This window comes from Prenolepis imparis, unplaced genomic scaffold (assembly GCF_030444845.1).
Source record: "Prenolepis imparis isolate NDT839.2.m4 unplaced genomic scaffold, iyPreImpa1.0 SCAF_14, whole genome shotgun sequence".
NCBI classification, from domain to species: Eukaryota; Metazoa; Arthropoda; class Insecta; order Hymenoptera; family Formicidae; genus Prenolepis; species Prenolepis imparis.
In genome coordinates, this window is record NW_028141172.1 from 6670538 (window position 1) to 6692578 (window position 22041).

General features: G+C 27.1%; 2 protein-coding genes and 1 long non-coding RNA gene across 3 annotated transcripts in view; 1 reads left to right on the forward strand and 2 right to left on the reverse strand.

Annotated features, from left to right (window-relative positions):
- The window catches only part of LOC145945592 (uncharacterized), a 290305-nt gene that overhangs the window by 138713 nt on the left and 129551 nt on the right, over positions 1 to 22041 (forward strand). The gene's annotated exons all lie outside the window — the stretch shown is intronic.
- LOC145945531 (leukocyte tyrosine kinase receptor-like) lies at positions 7705 to 9825 on the reverse strand. The gene is made up of 4 exons (XM_083054589.1): positions 9773 to 9825; positions 9230 to 9302; positions 8510 to 8980; positions 7705 to 8245 (listed from the first exon to the last, which is right to left on the reverse strand). The coding sequence occupies exons 1-4, from the start codon at positions 9823 to 9825 to the stop codon at positions 7901 to 7903; spliced, it is 942 nt and encodes a 313-aa protein (XP_082910715.1). The 3' UTR covers positions 7705 to 7900.
- Positions 12435 to 21132, reverse strand: LOC145945580 (proto-oncogene tyrosine-protein kinase ROS-like). Its single transcript, XM_083054641.1, has 9 exons — positions 20806 to 21132; positions 19874 to 20024; positions 19226 to 19307; positions 18451 to 19104; positions 16780 to 18215; positions 16511 to 16612; positions 16160 to 16353; positions 14888 to 15358; positions 12435 to 13448 (listed from the first exon to the last, which is right to left on the reverse strand). Exons 1-9 carry the CDS (start codon positions 20911 to 20913, stop codon positions 13110 to 13112), a joined length of 3537 nt encoding a protein of 1178 aa, XP_082910767.1. The 5' UTR covers positions 20914 to 21132; the 3' UTR covers positions 12435 to 13109.

A 22041-nucleotide genomic window follows, 5' to 3' on the forward strand; every position in this document is an offset into this window, starting at 1 on the left:
ATACACTATTTGTGTAATTAAAACTGTATAATACGTAAAACTAAAGAGAGTTTTAATTTAAAAAAAAATGTATATAAAGTTTATTAATTTTACGTCACACATTCAAAAATCAATGTTATGTAATCAAATTTAAACTTAAAATTTAATTTAATTCAGACAATATATTAAAATTTTTAAACAATATGTATTATTATAATATAATTGTTAGATTTAAAAGAAAGAATTAAAAAAATTAATGTTTTCGTTGATTTCATCTTTTTTGTTACTTAATAAGTTTGTGACACATTTACATAAATTGTTTGTAATTTCTAAAACATTTATATTTCTTTAGATATGTTTAAATTTACTAATTTTTATTTAAAACTTGCAGGGTAAATTATTTTTTATTTAACGAAATTTATATAGAAGATCAGAAAATTTGAGTTAAAATAATTCGCATGCTCAACAGCTACTAAACATCGAAGTGAAAGATTGGTGCAATTGAACTTCGAATTGGGGACAATTAATCAATCTATGAATAATATGCGCAATAAGCTGTCACTTTTGCTATATGTGAGAATTTATATACACTATTTATCACTTAATATATATATATATATATATGTGTGTGTTATATATGTATGTACATATTTTTATCAGACATAAATCAAAAGTTTATAGCATTGTGCTCTCCAGAAAATTCGTTTGCATTAAAAAATATTATATAAGATGTTTTTAAATACAGGAATTTATAAAATTTTTATGATCATGAAGAAAATGATAATAAAAATATATATATACCATATATATATATTAAAATATAAACATTATTGAAATTTTAGTGATAACAAACGCACTCGTGAAAAAGAAAGTCAAGTTAAGATAGAGTTACTTATCAGAAGAAATTAAATAATTAATTTGAAACTAATATAAAAACTGAATTATGAGACAAAATTCCTTCAACAATCGAAGAAAGTCAAGCTCTCATGATTTATTTACTAAGAAAAATAGTTCTTACTTAAAGAAAAAATAGAGAAAAAATGTCTTACCTGTTTAAAGTTTTAAATAAACATGCAATGCCATAATGAGATAAGTTGGAATCGTTTTTCAAGAAGTCATTTGATTCTTTTCTTAGATGACATCTATGCAACTAGCGGTTTTACGGAGTACGGAATTCTCTACCACTTTCTAATAAAGCATTGACTTGGCCTAATTAAAAAGCGTTTGTCATTTTCGTGCTACTGAATTAATATGATAATAAATAAAACTTTAATCTGATGATGCTAGAAGTCGGTCCGAGAACTTGGACGTACTTTATTTGCTGCGCTCTGTATGATTCATTACGCTCTGCATGATCGATGATACTCATAATCAATGTTATTTCCAACAGTTACTTTTTCTAACACAGAGATATTTTTCTTTTAGAATTTACCTTCTTTAGAATTTACCCCAGAAGATCATGGTAATCGTGAGACAATATAGTATGAAAAAATTTTTTAAATATGCTTGATTAATTTTACTATCCTTTTAGTAAAATTAATCAAACATATTTTATATTTTATTTTAATGGATATTATTATTTTTTATTGTGATAAATATTAATCAAAGAAATTTTCATAAAATTATTTTCAAACCATATGGTCTCACGATTATCATGATTTTCAGAGTAAATTCTAAGAAAAAATTTCTCTCTGTGAACAGTTTCCATGAAACTATATATATATAGAATATAATTATTCGTGGAAACTGTTCACAGAGAGTTTTAATTTGTCAATTGCACTGCCTTACATTTAAAATAAAACAAATATTTATATTTACAATCTTCGTGAAAAAAATTAAAGAAGTGCATAAGGTGTATTTAAAATTATATACAGCCTTACACATATCATAGACCTTTCTTTAAATGAAACAGTAATTCATTAAGTGATTTTTTGATACATGCAAATGATCATAAAATGCTCTTTCCAGAGAAATCGTGATTGAATCGATCGTGCAATTGACATCGATTCAACCAATCATTTCTCGCTGGGTTAATGGTCAAATGTTTAAATTAAAAGATGCGGACAAATATTGTCCCGAAGTATAATTAATGCAATAAATAATTGGCAAGTTGAGTTTGCTTGTAGGTATTCTATTCACGTCGATCTATAGTAGCTTCATTCTCTAAATAGGATTGCAAGATAAATTAATTTATGCAAATATATGCTAATAAGAAGTAAGTTTACTATACATTGAAAGCATAAAAATAATATCTATATTATCCAAAATAAATTTAGGAATTTTTACGCTTCAAGAAAGCAAGTTTATTATAATACTTTATAATTATAATTTAATATTTTATAATTATAATTATAATACTTTATAATTATAATTTAATATTTTATAATTATAATTTATAATTATAAATAATATATTATTTGTTTTTTTATTCTATCGTTTTTCTACTTGTAGATTTTGAAAATTGCGAAAAAAATTTGATTATGCCTGTGTGTGTGTATAACAATCTTTAATACAATTGAATATACTACATACATTTTACTGCGTACATTTTGATCGAAGAAAATGCAGTAATTATTGATTTATCAATTATTTTATAATTCGATCATAAAGATTATTATAATTAATCATGAAATAGAGTTTCACAAAGTAATATTCAGATATAAAAACTCATAATTTATACACATTCACGCACGCACACGAAGTTGACGTGTTACAAAGAAGTAATCGAGAGACATGAAGGAACATCGATTCGAGTATATCTGAATCATTGAGAAGATCGCATGGAACATTGATCAGTATTGATTACTCGAGAATCTCGTAAAAATCGCGTAAAAGAGAAGAAAATTGTTGTCAGGAACATTAAAAATATTATGTGTTTTACTAAAAGTATTGATGCTACTTTAACAATTTTCTAGGAAGTAAGGACTCGTTAATATAAAAAATTCTTATTTTTAAATATAAAAATTTCATAACATATATTATGTTTACGTTTAATATATGTATACGATTACATTTATAATTATAAAAGCATAATTTTATACTACATAACATCTATTTATAAATGTGGCAATTTTAAATGTAATATTAATAAACTTTATAGGTACATACATATGTTTTTTTATATCAAGTTTTTTGCTTATGCAGTTTTAATTATTTAAATAAAATTTTTTAACGTCTTTTTTGTACAGTTTTACAGTTATACATGTAAATAAACATATGTAAAAACATTTAATTTTTTTTAATAAAGAAATCTTCTACTTGAATAAAGTTTAGATCCGAACACCGTGAAATGGCTTTCTGGAAGCTGACCGGAACTGTAATATATTTTGGATTCTTCCAGAGAAGTACGTGACAGTCCATTAATATTAATACTTTTAGTTATACCTATATTATACGTGCCATGCCATTATAAGATAAATTGGAATCGTTTTTCATAGTCATTTGAATCTTTCCTGAGGTAACACATAATCATTTTCTAATAAAGCATTGACTAGCCCTTACATAATTAAAAAGCGCTCGTGATTTTAATATGTATACTGAATTAATACGACAATAATTAAAACTTGAATATCCAAAAAATTAAATCTTTATATATATTCGGTAAATTCTTTAAAGTTAATCTACGAATTGCAAGTTATAATCTTTCATTTTTAAATATTTCCTTTTGTAACAGATCACAATACAATTTTTTACTACTTTTTAAATGTACCGTTTTTTTTGGCCGAGTGTATCTTTTGACAGAAATCAGCTGATTCAAGCATTAATTTACTAATTAAATTGAAATTAATAATTTACAGAAATTAATTGATAACTGTCAAAGAAATATTAATCGAATTTTAAATATTATAACATATTATTTACAACATTTTTATTTTAGTTTTTATAACAGATTATTATTTTAAAATTTAATTAGCAAATTAACGCTTTAATCAGCTGATTTGAACGCTTTTAACAACTTATTTGTATATTATACCGTATGTCAAAATAATCTGGAATTCACAGAAATTTCAAATCAGACAAGTCGCAATGCGGAATTTATAAGACAAAATTAATAATTAGATCACATAGAGACAAAATTCAAATAGAAAAAACAAAATAAACAGCTAGTGTTACTTTCATAGTTTGATAGCAATCGAGCAATATTGCATGAATGATTTTCTACAAATTCAACGATTTCTATTTTAAAATTGAAACATTATATTTTTAAAATACTAATTTTTTTAAATCTTTGTTTGTATAATTAAGTATCTAAAAAATCCGTTTTCATATTGACAAGAAAATATCGATGATTACCACCTTGATTTAAAAACTACTTTTTTATGAGATAATTTTTGTCTGAAATTATACATATATTTTGCAATACGAAGTTTTGTATCACAAGGAATTATCTTAGGAGCAGTGGCATATTCAGAATTTTGTTTCGGGAAACTGAAACGGTGTAGACGAGCAATTACATAAAAAAAATTCATATTTAACAATTTAGCAATGTACTATAGTTTTATTTACTTTTATAAACTGCTCAATAAATGCAAAAATGTTGACAACTTAGTTCAGGGACTAAAATAAAATTTTTATTATATATTATTCGTTGACCAACTTTCAAAGGAGGCTCTTGAGGCTGCTTACAATAAAGATATCAGATATTATCGTGAGCATCACACGAAGAAATCCAGTAAACGGGACAGTAATGAAGATCTTTTTAAAAGAGAGCTTTTAAGATCTCAGATTCATATATTGCGTTATTAGAAAAATGTTAAAAAGCACTGCGTATTTCCAAAGGAAGTCGAACAATTTTTAGAATTCGCAAATAAAAATTAACATATATATAAACAAGCATACATACACTCGCGAATGCATATATTCTCAATTATATTATATTATAGATACATATAATTTTTTATAAACTAGAACAACACAAGCGCGACATTCTTCGATTTTATATTAAAAAGAATAATTATTAAAATAATAATAATTTTTTGACAAAATCAACTGATAACTGTCAAAAAATATTAATCGAGTTCAAAGTACTATAACATTATATTTAAAATATACTATTATTTAAATTTTTACAACATAATATTATTTTAAAATTTAATTAGCAAATTAACTTTAATCAGCTGATTTCTGTCAAAATATATTACTAAAGCGTTAATTAGATAATTAAATTTCAAAGTAATAATGTTATAAAAATTAAAGTAGTAATGTTGATAATACTTTATACTCGATTAATATTTTTTGACAGAAATCAGCAAATAACTGTCAAAAATAATAACCGAGTTTAAAGTAGCTTATTTCTATCAAAAAATATTAATAAATCTTTTCGTCAATAAAATCGTAATTAGTCTCGATTATCAAATGATTCTTGTAGAAAATTCTATTTCTTTGTTAACACTTTCTGTTCATGATATAAATACTAAATTTTTATTGCACAGCATAATTATTTAATAATTAATTAATATATTTTTTTAAGCATTGATTGCAATACATGCATAAAAATATGTGACTTAATTATGCAATGCATACAAATTTATTATTTAAATCATTAACAGAGAACAAAAAGATAGAATTTTCTACAAGAAACTTTCGATCAAAATATCTGCGCTCCCATTAAATTCGCGCGTCTGTACACATCCATCTCGCTGCATATCTCGCGCAAGACTGACCGCAAGCCGCAAAACTCAGAGCAGCGGTATCGCCAAGCGCAGCTATACGTCCGTCACGCTGCGCGTCTAGCGCGAGACTGATTCTCGATCTCGAGACATTGCGATTGCGAGACTGATTGTCAGCGTCAGTCTCGCGCGAGACGCGCAGCGTGGCGGACGTATGGGTTGTGTTTAACCATACCGCTGCTAAGAGTCTTGCGGTCAGTCTCGCGCGGTACAGACGCGCGAATATAATAGAAGCGCAGATATTTTGATCGAAAAAGTCTTGTAGAAAATTCTATTTATTTTTGTTCTCTGTTAAAGATATTAATAATAAATTGTTATGCATTACATAATTAGTTCACATATTTTCGTACACGTATTGCAATCAACGCATAAAAAAATGCATAAAAATTTAGTATTTAAATCTGAAACAGAAAGTGCGAACAAAGAAATAGGATTTCTACAAGAATCCATTGATAATCGAGATAATCACAACGTCGAAATTAATTATGATTTTATTGACGAGAGGATTTATTTATATTTTTTGATAGAAATCAGCTACTTTAAACTTTAATATTTTTGACAATTATCAGCTGTTTTCTGTCAAAAAATATTAATCGAAGATAAAGTATTAGAACGTATTATTTACAATATATTATTATTTTAATCTTTTTAACATATTATTATTTTAAAATTTAATTAGCAAATTAACGCTTTATTAATATTTTTGACATACATCAGCTGATGAAACTTAATTTGCTAATTAAATTTTAAAATAATATTATGTTGTAAAAATTTAAATAATATTATGTTTTAAATATAATGTTATAGTACTTTAAACTCGATTAATATTTTTTGACAGTGATCAGCTGATTTCTGTATCATTCTCTGTAACATAAAATTGAGGAATCGCGCTTGTGTCGTTCTAGTCCCGTTCTAAAAATAGCATGTTAAGTCGATTCTCGCAAGTATTGTTGCCTCTTTTTTGCGATGTTGATTAACTGCCTCGATTTGCGTTGTACGTTATATCCATAGCATCGAAAGGTTGTCATCGCGAGGATTAATAGTTTAACAGTTTGTTCAAAATAAAATTAAATAAAATAATAATAAAATATATTTTAAATAATGTTACAGTATTTAAAACTCTGTTAATATCTTTGACAGTTATCAGCTGATAATCTCGATGCTACGAATATAACGCACAACGCGAATTGAGACAGCCAGCATTGCGGAAAAGAAGCAACAATACTTCGAGACTTTCGAGAATTGACTTAACATGTCTTTTTTTATAAAGGGACTAGAACAACACAAGCGCGCGCTATTTTTTTTTTTCGCAATATATACGCGAAAAATACGCAATAAGATGTTTTTTAATACGGGAATTTATAAAATTTTTATGATCATGAAGAAAATGATAATAAAAATATATATATCATATATATATGTTAAAATATAAACATTGAAATTTTAGTGATAACAAACGCACTCGTGAAAAAGAAAGTCAAGTTAAGATAGAGTTACTTATCAGAAGAAATTAATTAATTAATTTGAAACTAATATAAAATCTGAATTATGAGACAAAATTCCTTCAACAATCGAAGAAAGTCAAGCTCCAATGATTTATTTACCAAGAGAAATAGTTCTTACTTAGAGAAAAAATAGAGAAAAAAATGTCTTACTTGTTTAAAGTTTGAAATAAACATGCAATGCCATAATGAGATAAGTTGGAATCTTATTTCAAGATGTCATTTGATTCTTCTCTGAGATAACATCTATGCAACTAGCGAATTTACAGAGTACGGAATTCTCTACCACTTTCTAATAAAGCATATACTTGACCTAATTAAAAAGCTTTGTCATTTTCGTGCTATGATACTGAATTAATATGATAATAAATAAAACTTTAATCTCTAAAATGATATACATTTTATTTATCTTTCGGTAAATTCTTTAAAGCTAATTTACGAATCGCAAGTTATATCTTTCTCTTACGTATTAAGATTTCCCTTTGTGGCAGATCAGGCATCTGCATTCGAGCAGTTATAGAACTTCTAGTAAATATATAGTCTATTACGTATCTTTGAAAAATAAATTATGAAATGACAATGACCAGTTCACATACAGACATATATATATATATATATATATATATATGTATATAAATAAACGTATAATACAGACAGTATAATTTCAAATATCTCATAGATGTAAAACACATCGTTTCTTCTTAAAATACACATATACAAACAATTAATTAATTGCCGGCTATATAATATTCATTGATGCGTCGGATTCAATATTGCGTCTTCTGTGTGGCTTCTTAAAGCTATAATATTGTTCAGACAAAATTTAAAGTTTGGTCTGTCATTTGATGCACACCAGCAACGCTGCAATAGTTGGTATAACAAGGATGGACAGTTGAGAGGCATCTGCAATCTGCCTCCCGCGCGTACATAATCCATCACTTCGAAATTAGTTCTGGTAGAGTAAGGTTGTTCACCTAACGATGTAATCTCCCACATTAGTACACCGAATGACCAAACATCGCTATAAGAAGTAAATATTCCGTTCACTAGGGATTCCTGTGCCATCCAACGAACAGGAAGCAGATCTTCTCCTTCCTAAAATATAATTTCAATAAAGTTAAATCTTCTATTCTAATTATCAATTTTTTAAATAAGTATTCTTAAGCAAAAAACGTTTACTAATATTTTGCATTATACATTATATACATATATATTGGAGAAATATATATAAAAATATATACATGGTCTTCATTTTTCTTAAATTCAATTTGACTTAAAGATATACAATAATATTTTAAAGACGCAACAATAGAAAAATACTTCCAAATAGTTTTATCTTTTTTAATTAATTATATCTACCTTGCGGTAATAGTCATCCCTGTAAATATCTCTGGCAAGTCCGAAATCACCGATTTTGACTATACGATTCTCGCGATCTCTCGCAGACACTAAGCAATTTCGGCACGCGAGATCTCTATGCACAAAGCGCAGCTCTTCCAAATAACAACAGCCTCGCGCAACATCTTCGCAAATGACGAGCAAGTCGTGTAAACGCAAAGCGTGTAAATCAGAAGGTTGGAATATTCGACACTCTCTCAAATATTGTTGCAGATCACTTTCCATTAATTCCAACACGAGTAATGGAAAATCCTCGTCTAAGCAGACAGCTAACAGTCTTAACACATTTTCATGTCTAAAGTGATTCATAAGCCTAGCCTCTTGAAAGAATTTCTTTTTTTCTTCCATGGAAGCACACTTTCCCAACATTTTTATAGCAACGGATATCTCTGATTTCGGTTTTTCTAAATCCTTGACGTTCCCTTTAAACACCTGCGAAATGTTGAAAATTAATGTAACTTATATTAAAAAAAAAAGATAATTTAAATTCATATAACATTAAACATATATATATTTCGTTTTATTTCAAGTAATTCAACGAAATAGAATAAAATGCATATGCATGTCTAATAAAAATTATTGTATTACTATCTCTTTTAAATCGTTTTTACTCAAATAAACTGCACTATTACTTGTAATAACATTTAATTGTTTTTTAATGAAGCGAAAAAAATCTCTTACCTGCGTGAAAAGGTTGTGCGGAACGGTATGATTCTTTGTCAAAATTGCGATAGCTGCTTTCACCAGCATTAAACTTTTCAATAAAACGCATAATCTCATCTTAAACATAATAATATCTTCCTTTGGTGAATGTTGGCGCTCAATTTTTAATCACCAGTATTGTATTTTTTTTATTCTATGGATGATTCAGATTTGATCTAATCGACTCGATACTTTATTATGTGCTTGATGGAATTCTTTAGAATCTAGTTTGCGAATCGCGTTATTGTCTTCCAATATTACATTTTAATATATCTTGTTATGATTAATCACAATATTCTAGTAAATAGTAATTTTTATAATTTTTCAATGGGAACCAATAACAAAAATAAATACGAAGCGACACGTATTCACTTGATTCTATCGAAAATAATAATATATCTTTGTTGTAATTTCTTTTAATATTTCGTAAAAAGATAATCAATAAAAATATAATCGAACAATTTATAAGCAATCCGAAAATTATAGAATTATTAATTTTCTGTCACTTTCACCGCTATTTACCCATACGGCACAGGACCTTGCAGCAATATTGCAGCATTATTGCAATCTTCCATATTGCAATGTAATATTGCAGCAACATTATTGAAATATAAATATGGAACGTTGCTGCAATAATGCGATAATGATGTTGCAGCAACATTGTAAAATTATATATATATATATATAAAATTTGAATATTATTAAAAAATTTTTTCAAAAAATCAGTTTATTAATTGCATATATGTATAATATAATGTATGTGCAAATTATAATACCTTCATAAAAAAACGTATTATATACAAGTATTTTAAATTATAAAATATTGCCAACAGTCATACATGTAAAAACTTGTTTATTAGTTTTGTAAAAATTGTTACTCAAATTGGCATAATAAACAACTTAAATAGCTTCAACAACAGCACCAGTTTTCGTCCGATCACTGAAGGTTAAGCAGCGTTTGACACGGTTAATACTTGGATGGGTGGTGACCGCTTGTGAATTATAAAATATTAAAATAAGGAATTATTATCAACTTACACACACACATACGCGCGCACACACACACACACACATATATATATATATATATGTATATATATATAGTTACTATACACGTTTTTGAAATGTTTTTTATTTTATTTTAGTTGGAACAATAAAATATTTGGTTAATCATATATATTAACCAAATTATTTGGAACGGTTTACCAAACTTTGGTTATGTCAACAAAATTGTTTTTTCAGTGTTATTAGGTGTAGATAGGACAATAGATTGTTAGAATGTAAAAATACCAATTATTATGTCATTACAAAGCATTATAATATATATATTACATTGCAATATTGCTGCAATATTGTATTGCAATATTGCTGAAAGCGGACATTTTACCGTTGCTGCAATATTGCAGCAATGTTGCAGCAACATTTTGCAACATTTCTGCAATCTTGCAATCTTGCAAAGAAATATTTCTGCAATCATCATTGCTGCAGTATTTTTGTGCCGTATGTGTAAGCATATAATATTATCCACGTTGATATTTGTCATATTTTTTGTTTCACTAAAATATACAAAATTATGATTACATTTGTATGCATATTATATACTACGCATGCTTTTAGGATCCACTATATGTGCACATTGTTGTGTGACGTTTATATGACAGTATTTGAATCAATTGACGCGCAACGTTGTCTTTTTTCGTGGCAATCACAATCGTAACTGACTTCGCAGACTAGACTGATCTGATCATGCTTTATTTGCTGCGCTTTGTTTATGATTCATTTCTCACTGCATGATCGACGATACTTACAATCAGTGTTACTCCAACAGTTACTTATTCCAACACAGAGAATATTTTCTTATAATTTACTTTGAAAATCATGGTAATCGTGAGACAATATGGTATGGAAAGAATTTGAAAAATATGCTTGATTAATTTTACTTTACTTTTAGTAAAATTAATCAAACATATTTTATATTTTAATGTAATAGATATTATTATTTTATATTGTGATAAATATTAATCAGAGAAAATATAATATAATTATTCGTGGAAACTGTTCACAGAGAGTTTTAATTTTTTAATTGCACTGCTTTACATTTAAAATTAAAAAATGTTTATATTTACAATCCTCGTGAAAAAAGTAAAAAAAGTGCATAATGTATACCCTATTTAAAATTATATATAGCCTCACATATATCATAGACCATTCTTTAAAGCTTTAAAGGAAACCGTAATTCATTAAGTGATTTTTTAATACATGGAAATGATCATTAAATGCTCTTAATTAATGGTCATATGTTTAAATTAAATGCTTACAAATATTGTCCCGAAGTATAATTAATGCAATAAATAATTGGCAAGTTGTGTTTGCTTGTAGGTATTCTATTCATGTCGATCTATAGTAGCTTTATTCTCTAAATAGGATTGCAAGATAAATTAATTTATGCAAACATATACTATTAAGAAGTAAATTTACTACATCGAAAACATAAAAATAATATCTATATTATTCATAATAAATCTAGGAATTTTTACACTCCAATAAAGCATGTTTATTAAAATACTTTATAATTATAATTTAATATTTTATAATTATATAATTTATAAAAAATATAATTAATTAATAATAATTATAAATATTATATTATTTGTTTTTTTATTCTATCGTTTTTATCGATCACTCATAGTCGAGAGTCTCGTAAAAATCGATCGAATACCATAGAAGAAAATTATTATGTTAGAAACATTAAAAATATTATGTGCTTTACTAAAAGTGAATTGATGCTAATTTAACAATTTTATAGAAAATGAAAACTCATTAATATTAAAAATCTTTATTTTTAAATATAAAAGTTTCAAAAACATATTTGGACTACGTTTTAATATACGTATACGGCCACATTTATAATTATAAAAGCATAATTTTATACTACATAACATCTATTTATAAATGTGGCAATTTTAAATGTAATATTAACAAACTTTATACATCTTTTTTATATCTCAGCTTTTAATATCAAGCTTATATAATGTCAAGCTCTTTGATTATGCAATTTAAATTATTTAAGTAAATTTTTTTAACATCAAATTTTTTGTTTATAGTTTTACAGTTATACATGTAAATTAACATATGTAAAAATATTTAATTTTTTATAATAAAGAAATCTTTTACTGGAGTGAAACTTACGACCATATATAGTAGAGTACTATTTCTGGAAACTGGACAGAACTGCAATATATCCTAAATTCTACGAGAAGTACGTGATTATTCGTTAGTACTTTTAGTTAAACATGCAATGCCATAATGCAATAAATTAGAACCATTTTTCAAAGAGTCATTTATATCCTCTCTGAGATAACATCTATTGTAGGTCACTGGCGAATTTACGAAGCAAGGCAACAATTCTCCCACTTTCTAATAAAACATTGACTAGCCTTTACATAATTAAAGAGCACTTGTAATTTTCGCGCTATGGTACTGAATAAATGCAATAATTAAAATTTTAATGTCCAATATTAGATGTTTTTTGTATATCATTCGATAAATTCTTTAAAGCTAATCAACGAATCGCAAAATACTATCTCTTTCACTCTTACATATTAAGATTTCCCTTTGTAATAGTTCACGATGCATCTGCATTCGATCAAGTTATAAAACTTCTAGTAAACATATAGTTTATTACGTTTCTTTGAAAAATAAGATTATAAAATGACAATGACCAATTTACTTACAAACATACATAGAGATGTCTAGTACAGACTTATTTTCAAATATTTCAAATAAATGTGCAAAAATTCGTTTTTCTTTAATATACACATGTTCAAATAATTAATTAATTGTGCCGGCTAAATAATATTCATATTGGATGCAATTTTGCGTCTTTTATGTCGCTTCTTAGATCTATAATATTGTTCAGACAAATTTTAAAATTTGGTCTGGCATTTGCTACATCCCAGCAACGCTGCATCAATAGATATAACAAGGATGGACAGTCGAGAGACATCTGCAACCTGCCTCCCTCGCGTACGTAATTCATCACTTCGAGATTAGATTTTGTAGAGTAAGGTTGCTCACCCAATGATGTAATCTCCCACATTAGTACTCCGAATGACCAAACATCGCTCTGAGAAGTAAATATTCCGTTCGCTAGGGATTCCGGTGCCATCCAGCGAACAGGAAGCAGACCTTCTCCTTCCTAAAATAAAATTTTAACAAAGATAAATCTCCTATTCTAATTATCCATTTTTGCAGTAAGTATTCTTAAGCAAAAAACTAATATTTTGCATTATACATTTTGTTCACTAATATTTTGCATTATACATTATATACATATATATTGGAGAAATATATATAAAAATATATACATGGTCTTCATTTTTCTGAAATTCTACACTGCAAAAACAAGTGTGTTACTTTTACACATTTTAAGCGTGTTATTCTGTAGACACTTTTTACACGTTTCATCGTGTGTAAAATAAGAACACACGTGTGTTGTATGTATGCATCTATGCGTGTTGTTTTTACACGTTTTACGCGTGTTCGTGTTGGATAATTGCCGCCAAAATTGTAGGGGTGTTATCTGGGGGAGTTCTTATATATATATATATATATATATATATATATATATATATATACACATAATGCAACATTTTGCGCGTTACTTCTACAGCCGTCGAACACCCCTAAAATTGTTTTACAGCGGGATTTCTAATTTTTTTGATTCATTTTTCGTATGAATTTGTGGATCGTGTGATTTTTAATGTCGGTTCCAAGTATCTTATGGTCAATAAAACCCATTACATTAACGTACGCCAATGGATACGCTGTGTCCCAAATATAATATGTAGCCAGCAAACCCATGACGGTTTCGGCAACCGTAGGATTAATTTATTTATATGTTTATATTAAATTTTTATTTCTTTTATACGAATTTAAACACAAAATACAAACTTTTAATACTGATCTGATCAATTATTAATGATTTTATAAATTATAATATTTTGTTATACATATATTTGTATAGAGTTGTGTTTACATATATATATTTTAGTTAGGTAGCATGTTATATAGATAGGTCTATATATTAGTTAGCTTATATATTATACATTTTTATTACATAGTTATAATAGTCACCCATTACAGAGTTAGTCATTATATATTTTCTTTAGTTCTTTGTATTTTTTTTCAATTAATTTTTTTTACACACTTATAAATGTGTTTCTTTTTTCCGTGTTAGTTTCGCTCGTGCGTTATTATCAACGTGTGTTGTACCGTACAATATGTGTAACATAGTACTTTCTGTATTATATCAACGCTTTAAGTGTGTTTGAATTAACGTGTTGTTAACGAGTTGTAATCGAGAAGTGTGTATAACACCTAACCATATTAAAACTACACATTTACGTGTATTGTAAAACGAATATTCAATTCAAAATGTGTAGTATCAACACAGCAGCCGTTCAGTACACGTGAGCAAAGTGTGTTATGTCTTATTTCTACACACATTGAACACACATCGAACACGCCCATTTTTTGCAATGTATTTGACTTAAAGATATAATATAATCATATAAAGACGCTACAATAGAAAAACACTTTTAAAAAGTTTCATCTTTTTTAATTAATTATATCTACCTTGCGATAATAGTCATCCCTGCAAATATCTCTAGCAAGTCCAAAATCACCGATTTTGACGATACGATTCTCACGATCTCTCGCAGACACTAAACAATTTCGGCACGCGAGATCTCTATGCACAAAGCGCAGCTCTTCTAAATAGCAACAGCCGCGCGCAACATCTTCGCACATAGCGAGCAAATCATGAAGACGCAAAGCGTGTAAATCAGAAGGTTGTAATATTCGACACTCTCTCAAATATTTTTGCAGATCAGTTTCCATTAATTCCAACACGAGTAATGGAGAATCGTCGTCTAAGCAGACAGCTAGTAATCTTAACACATGTTCGTGTCTAAAGTGACTCATAAGCTTAGCTTCTTGCAAGAATTTCTTTTTTTCTTCGACGGAAGCACACCTTTCTAACATTTTTATGGCAACGGATGTCTCTGATCCCGGTTCTTCTAAATCCTTGACATTCCCTTGGTACACCTGCGAAATATTGAAAATTAAAGTAACTTTTATTAAACAAGAAAAGATAATTTAATTTCTTATAACATTATACATATATATTTCGTTTTATTTTAAATAATTCAACGAAAAAAATGAAGTGCATATGTATGTCTTAAAAATTAATGTATTACTATCTCTTTTAAAATGTTGATTTATATATCCGAAAAAATTGTATTCTCATCTTAAGTACATGCCACTTATATTTATAATATTTTCTACTAAAATAAACGCCAAAAGGATCCTCTTAATTTAGAAGAAAAATCCTCTAAAGAGATATTCTTAACATGCAAGAATATATACTTGATGAGATGTATTGTTATCCGTGTATTATTAAAATTATTAATCGATATAACAAAAACCAGTCTTACAAATGGACATTTGTTACTTATAACATGTATATTTAAATGTTACACATATAATTGAATATTTTTTTTGTATTTGACATAGTTAAATACACATTTTGCTTATTATGTTATTATTTTTAATATTAATTGTAAACTTATAAATTTATTATAAATTCAAATAATTTTATTTTATTAATTTTTATTTTAAATTTATTATTAATTTATTATATTTATTTATTGCGGCGCTGAAGTTGCAAAAGAAATTGAAAAAATATTCTCAATTTAAAAAATGGAAATATTCTTATCTATTAAGAGGACTTATTAATGCATTTCAAGAAAACAATTTTTTCGGTGTAAGATTTACTAAGAAATGTGTATTTCTCATTTCTACATCAAAACATTAATGACTTAATATATGACGTTACGAAAAATTTACCAATCCGAATGCGCCGCTGCCAAGGAGTTTCGTTAGTGTGATTTGCTCACGTTTGATTTTAGTCAGCATAAATTTATTTGGATTATATTGCAACGCAGGACTGTATAGCGCATTGAGCTGAACGTTTCCGATAGGCACCTCATGTAGAATCCTAGTCAAAACTTGCTCGTTATCTTCTTTGCGTTGTCGGTATACTGTTATAAAGTTATAATATATTTAAATAATATTATGCATTGCAAATTTTAAATTTTGATCTTTTAATGAACAAGTTAATGTTTTTCTGAAAAATCTCTCCACTTATTACATTAATCATAATTTGTAATTTAAAAAATGTGTATCAAATATACTTACAACAATAAATAAAGTAGCAGATGCAGATTACAATAACGGTAACAGCAAGGCTTAACATTAATGTTAGATTATATTGTGTAGTTCGAATTATCAAATCGTCACCTTTGTTACATAAAAATATAGTTTTAATTTTTTTGTCTAATTTGAATATTTCTACTTATAATTTTATCATTAAAAATATTTCATTCTTAAAACTATGTAATTCATTTATATGTATGTAAAATAAACAGATCATATTAAAATATCTACATATTATCATATTTGCTTACCAAGTGTTTCAAAAATAAATCTTTCATCAGATGGCCATGTAAAGTTCTCATACTCAGGATATGTCAGTATCAAACGAAACTTGTATAAAGTTGCCGGTAGCAAGTTTTCTATATAATACATTACTGTCTCATTATTTGTCTCGAAATTATCTGCGATTTGCCACTTTTGCATCACATCATTTTTGTATTCCAGTATGTAATGTATCGTCAGATTAACGCTAGGAATCCACGAAATATTCATATTGTTTATGCTAGCTCCGCTAAAAGTAATATTGTTCGGTTCCGAGTACGTGTACACGGTTTTGATCGAACTGTCATTATAGAGATTGGTGTAGTTGGCTGGATACACACGTACATACACAAAGTATTTCTGATTTGGCAGCAACGATTGAATTATTGTAAAAAATTTGTTGTCAACTTTATTATTAATAAATGGCTTTTTTATCGGTTGCGTGCTTTTCCACGAGTTAATTGTTTCCCAATATACTCTATAAGTTGCTGGCGCACAGTTCTGATTTGGTGGCATCCAATAAACTGCCGCTATAGTTGGCGTCAGAACCTGAACCGTTACATTTTCCGGTGTATTGAGCTTGCTCACGTTAGTTTTCAATATTACTTCCGAGCTGAATTGCAGGTTCGTCGATAATTGATCAGAGTAAAAATTGCTCACAGCTAGCTTCAGCTTGTATTTTGTAAACGGTGTTAAATTCTGAATTTCATAATGCCGCTCGTATGTCTGCATATAGAATTCATCGAACTTGTTACTAAGGTTATTATTCAAACAGCTTACGTAGATGATATATTTAGGAGTTGGTATGTTGTTTTTGCATTTGTGCTTGCGAGTCGATTCTGTCGTATTAAATTTCAAAACAATACTGTTCGCTGTTATTTTTATTATTGTAATATTATAAATTTTTTCATCAGATATAAGGCATTCCTTCCGAGGATATGGTTGTAAGAAGGATGATTTACCAAACGATATTATGGGAGAAAAGTCATCCGTGCTTTTTATTATTTTCACGTGTTTAAATGCGTTCTTTTCACTGTCGACAAGTGCATACTTCTTTTTTAAAATATAAATATGAAAAATGAGTTCATTTTCATTAACTACAATTATATAAATGTTTGTTTTATCAATTTTAATATATTGCAGAAACTCCGTGCCAATTGCAGCGATTGAAATTGAATTGCATTTATTTATTTTAATGTTCGCCACAATTAATTCGTGTTTATCTAGCCAGTATATTATTGGCTCCTCTGTATTTGTGATGTCAAGCTTTATTCGATAATAAATTTTGAATAATGATAATTTGTATGGACAAAAGGTCATATCGGTTTTTAATAAAGATTGCACATTTCTTCCGTCAAGATCCGATTTCATTATTAAATACTGTTTATATGACTCTACATCTAAGATTTCTATCCAGTATAAAAATCTGGAAAATATATATATTATTATATATGTGTATTATAAAACGGAATTTTAAACGTAAAGTTAAAAAAATTTTAAACTTAACTTCTTACAATTTTATGATAATTAATGATTTTATGATTCTTTATATCTTTATTACAAAATCATAGTATATTATTGCAAAATTAGAAAATAATATAAATTCTTAAGTGAAAGACACAAAAGTGTTTATTTTTTCAAGTGAATAAAAGTTAACGTACCCCACAGACGGCTGTATAGTTAAATGAGCAGCGACACTGCTCAAGATCTTATCATATTTGATTATGCCATTTTGCCACATTGTTAAGTCCAGCTTTATAATGGATTTCGCTGAGTCGTCATCTTCCATCCAATATAGATTTCTTCCTATCCAATCGATGCAGAGATTGTGTGAACTTGTTTTAAGGCTAGTTATTTTTGTAATATTATTTGTATTCATATCCCATATCATTAAATCTTTTATATAAGCATACTCATAGGTCTCCTGGATCCAATAAACTTTATGTTCTGCTACAGAATAAGAAACATCGGTTATAATATATTTGCTATTAAAGGTAAAGAGATTGACGTAGGTTCTTGAATCCAGATCCCATATTGCAATGGTATTATTCACTGTAATCAATAATTGAGGTATCGGATTTTCGTGCGTCGTTGATACGTTCATTAAATCCGTATAAGGACCAGCACCAGCTTTAGTATGCGCTCGTACTCGATAATAGTACGTTGTATTAGGTTTTAGATTATGTTCTGTGCATTCCATTGTAGTTAAAATAATTTTGTCGTCAAAGATTTGAATCTTTTTTAGGTTCTCGATGAACCAACATTGCACTGAATATCCTTGTATCACTTTGTTTTCATGTTTAGGTTGATTCCACCTGTAAGATAATATTTAGCCTTTTCATATTTAATAAATTTTTAACAGAATCAATATTTTTATATGTCTATGTTAAATTTTAGAGAAAAAAAGGATATAGACTGTAAACTTTGATTCTTCACCTGAATGTCACAGAAATGTTGAATTTTTCATTTAGAAATCCATTGAACTCTACGAATGCTCTTGGCTCGCTCGGAATTATTCCTAGAGATTTTAAGATAGTACATATTAATATGTTTAAGTTGATTATCTCGGTAAATTAAAAAAAAAAATAATAATATAACGTGCAATGAAAATAAAGAAAAAAGAGAAAAATAAACATATATTACAAAATTAACATCGCAAGTTTTTAAAATAATGAAATGACATAAAACCTCTGTGTATGTGTGTGTGTGTATGTGTTTCAAGACTTATGTTAGAAAAGTAATTGCTATGTTATAATCGAAAAACCTTCCAATAAAGTGCCAAATCCTTTTCTAAAATTTCCTACTTCTTCACAAGTCAGTAGTATATTATTTGCGACAGATTAAAACAAACAAAAAAATAATGAAATTGATGGTGTTATCTAAATTCTGCTTTATTTTACATACAGTTTATACATTTTTTCTCTCTTTTCGACGGAATGAATATTATATTATCCTTGTTATTAGAAAATGTTTTAATATATATTTTTTATAATTTTTACTCTCTCTTGAATTTACATTGTGCTTACAACTTGTAAATTTTTCGTAAATTTTTTATTAACGTTTTATATATTCATTGCATCTTACCAATAGATTCTGGATTCATGGACATATTTGCAAATGTAACTTCATCTACTTCATGGACTTCACTTCTTATAGTCACGCTTTCAGAATAATTCTGATCCGGCTGGAGATTTTGTAAAATGAGATGATTGTTGTTTTTGGGCACTGGAATATCCTGAATAAAATATAACATATAAAAAAAATAAGTAAGGCAACTAGGCCAGAAATTCCACGGTATCTTTAATGATAAATAAAATAGTCGTATATATAAAAATATATATAAATAAGATTTTCATAAAAAATAACATATATATGTCGAAATAACTAAAATGAACATAACATTTTTTGTTTTTAATAATATTAGCTTGATATTTTTATTTATAATTCCATTTCTCATTTATAATGTGTTAAATATTATGTAATTTCATTTTAAAAATATTTATTCCTATTATTTTTCAACATATTTTCTTGCGAAATATCAAACATTATTCTTATATTAAAAAGAATGTCACGCAGAATAGGCAGAATAAGGATTATTTAATAAGAATTAATAATCGTTTTTTTTTTAATAAATGATATATGAAAATGTTACTCTTTTCGATTCCTGAAGCTATTTTGCTGATAGTTATAGCTAATGATTAGTTTTTTTGCAATCGTTAGTTTTAACTTTTCAAAATAAACGAGGTTACTTTTTAATAATCCGTCAGTTATGTTTATTAAGGTTAATTAAGTTTAATTTTGGACTATATTATACATCCATTTAAAAACAAAATAAAATTTTCAAGCTTTATACATCCTTCCTCATTGCATCATACATTTTAGTTTTATGTATAGTTTTATTTTATTATACAGTATGTAATATTATTATATTACACGTTTTAGTTACTCAAATAAACTGCACTATTACTTGTAATAACATTTAATTGTTTTTTAATGAAGCGAAAAAAATCTCTTACCTGCGTGAAAAGGTTTTCCGGAACGGTATTATTCTTTGTCAAAATTGCGATAGCTGCTTTCACCAGCATTAAACTTTTCAATAAAACGCATAATCTCATCTTAAACATAATAATATCTTCCTTTGGTGAATGTTGGCGCTCAATTTTTAATCACCAGTATTGTATTTTTTTTATTCTATGGATGATTCAGATTTGATCTAATCGAATCGATACTTTATTATGTGCTTGATGGAATTCTTTAGAATCTAGTTTGCGAATCGCGTTATTGTCTTCCAATATTACATTTTAATATATCTTTTTATGATTAATCACAATATTCTAGTAAATAGTAATTTTTATAATTTTTCTATGGGAACCAATAACAAAAATAAATACGAAACGACACGTATTTACTTGATTCTATCGAAAATAATAATATATCTTTGTTGTAATTTCTTTTAATATTTCGTAAAAAGATAATCAATAAAAATATAATCGAACAATTTATAAGCAATCCGAAAATTATAGAATTATAAATTTTCTGTCACTTTCACCGCTATTTAAGCATATAATATTATCCACGTTGATATTTGTCATATTTTTTGTTTCACTAAAATATACAAAATTATGATTACATTTGTATGCATATTATATACTACGCATGCTTTTAGGATCCACTATATGTGCATATTGTTGTGTGACGTTTATATGACAGTATTTGAATCAATTGACGCGCAACGTTGTCTTTTCTCGTGGCAATCACAATCGTAACTGACTTCGCAGACTAGACTGATCTGATCATGCTTTATTTGCTGCGCTTTGTTTATGATTCATTTCTCACTGCTTGATCGACGATACTTACAATCAGTGTTACTCCAACAGTTACTTATTCCAACACAGAGAATTTTTTCTTATAATTTACTTTGAAAATCATGGAAATCGTGAGACAATATGGTATGGAAAGAATATGAAAAATATGCTTGATTAATTTTACTTTACTTTTAGTAAAATTAATCAAACATATTTTATATTTTAATGTAATAGATATTATTATTTTATATTGTGATAAATATTAATCAGAGAAAATATAATATAATTATTCGTGGAATCTGTTCACAGAGAGTTTTAATTTTTTAATTGCACTGCTTTACATTTAAAATAAAAAAATGTTTATATTTACAATCTTCGTGAAAAAAGTAAAAGAAGTGCATAATGTATACCTTATTTAAAATTATATACAGCCTCACATATATCATA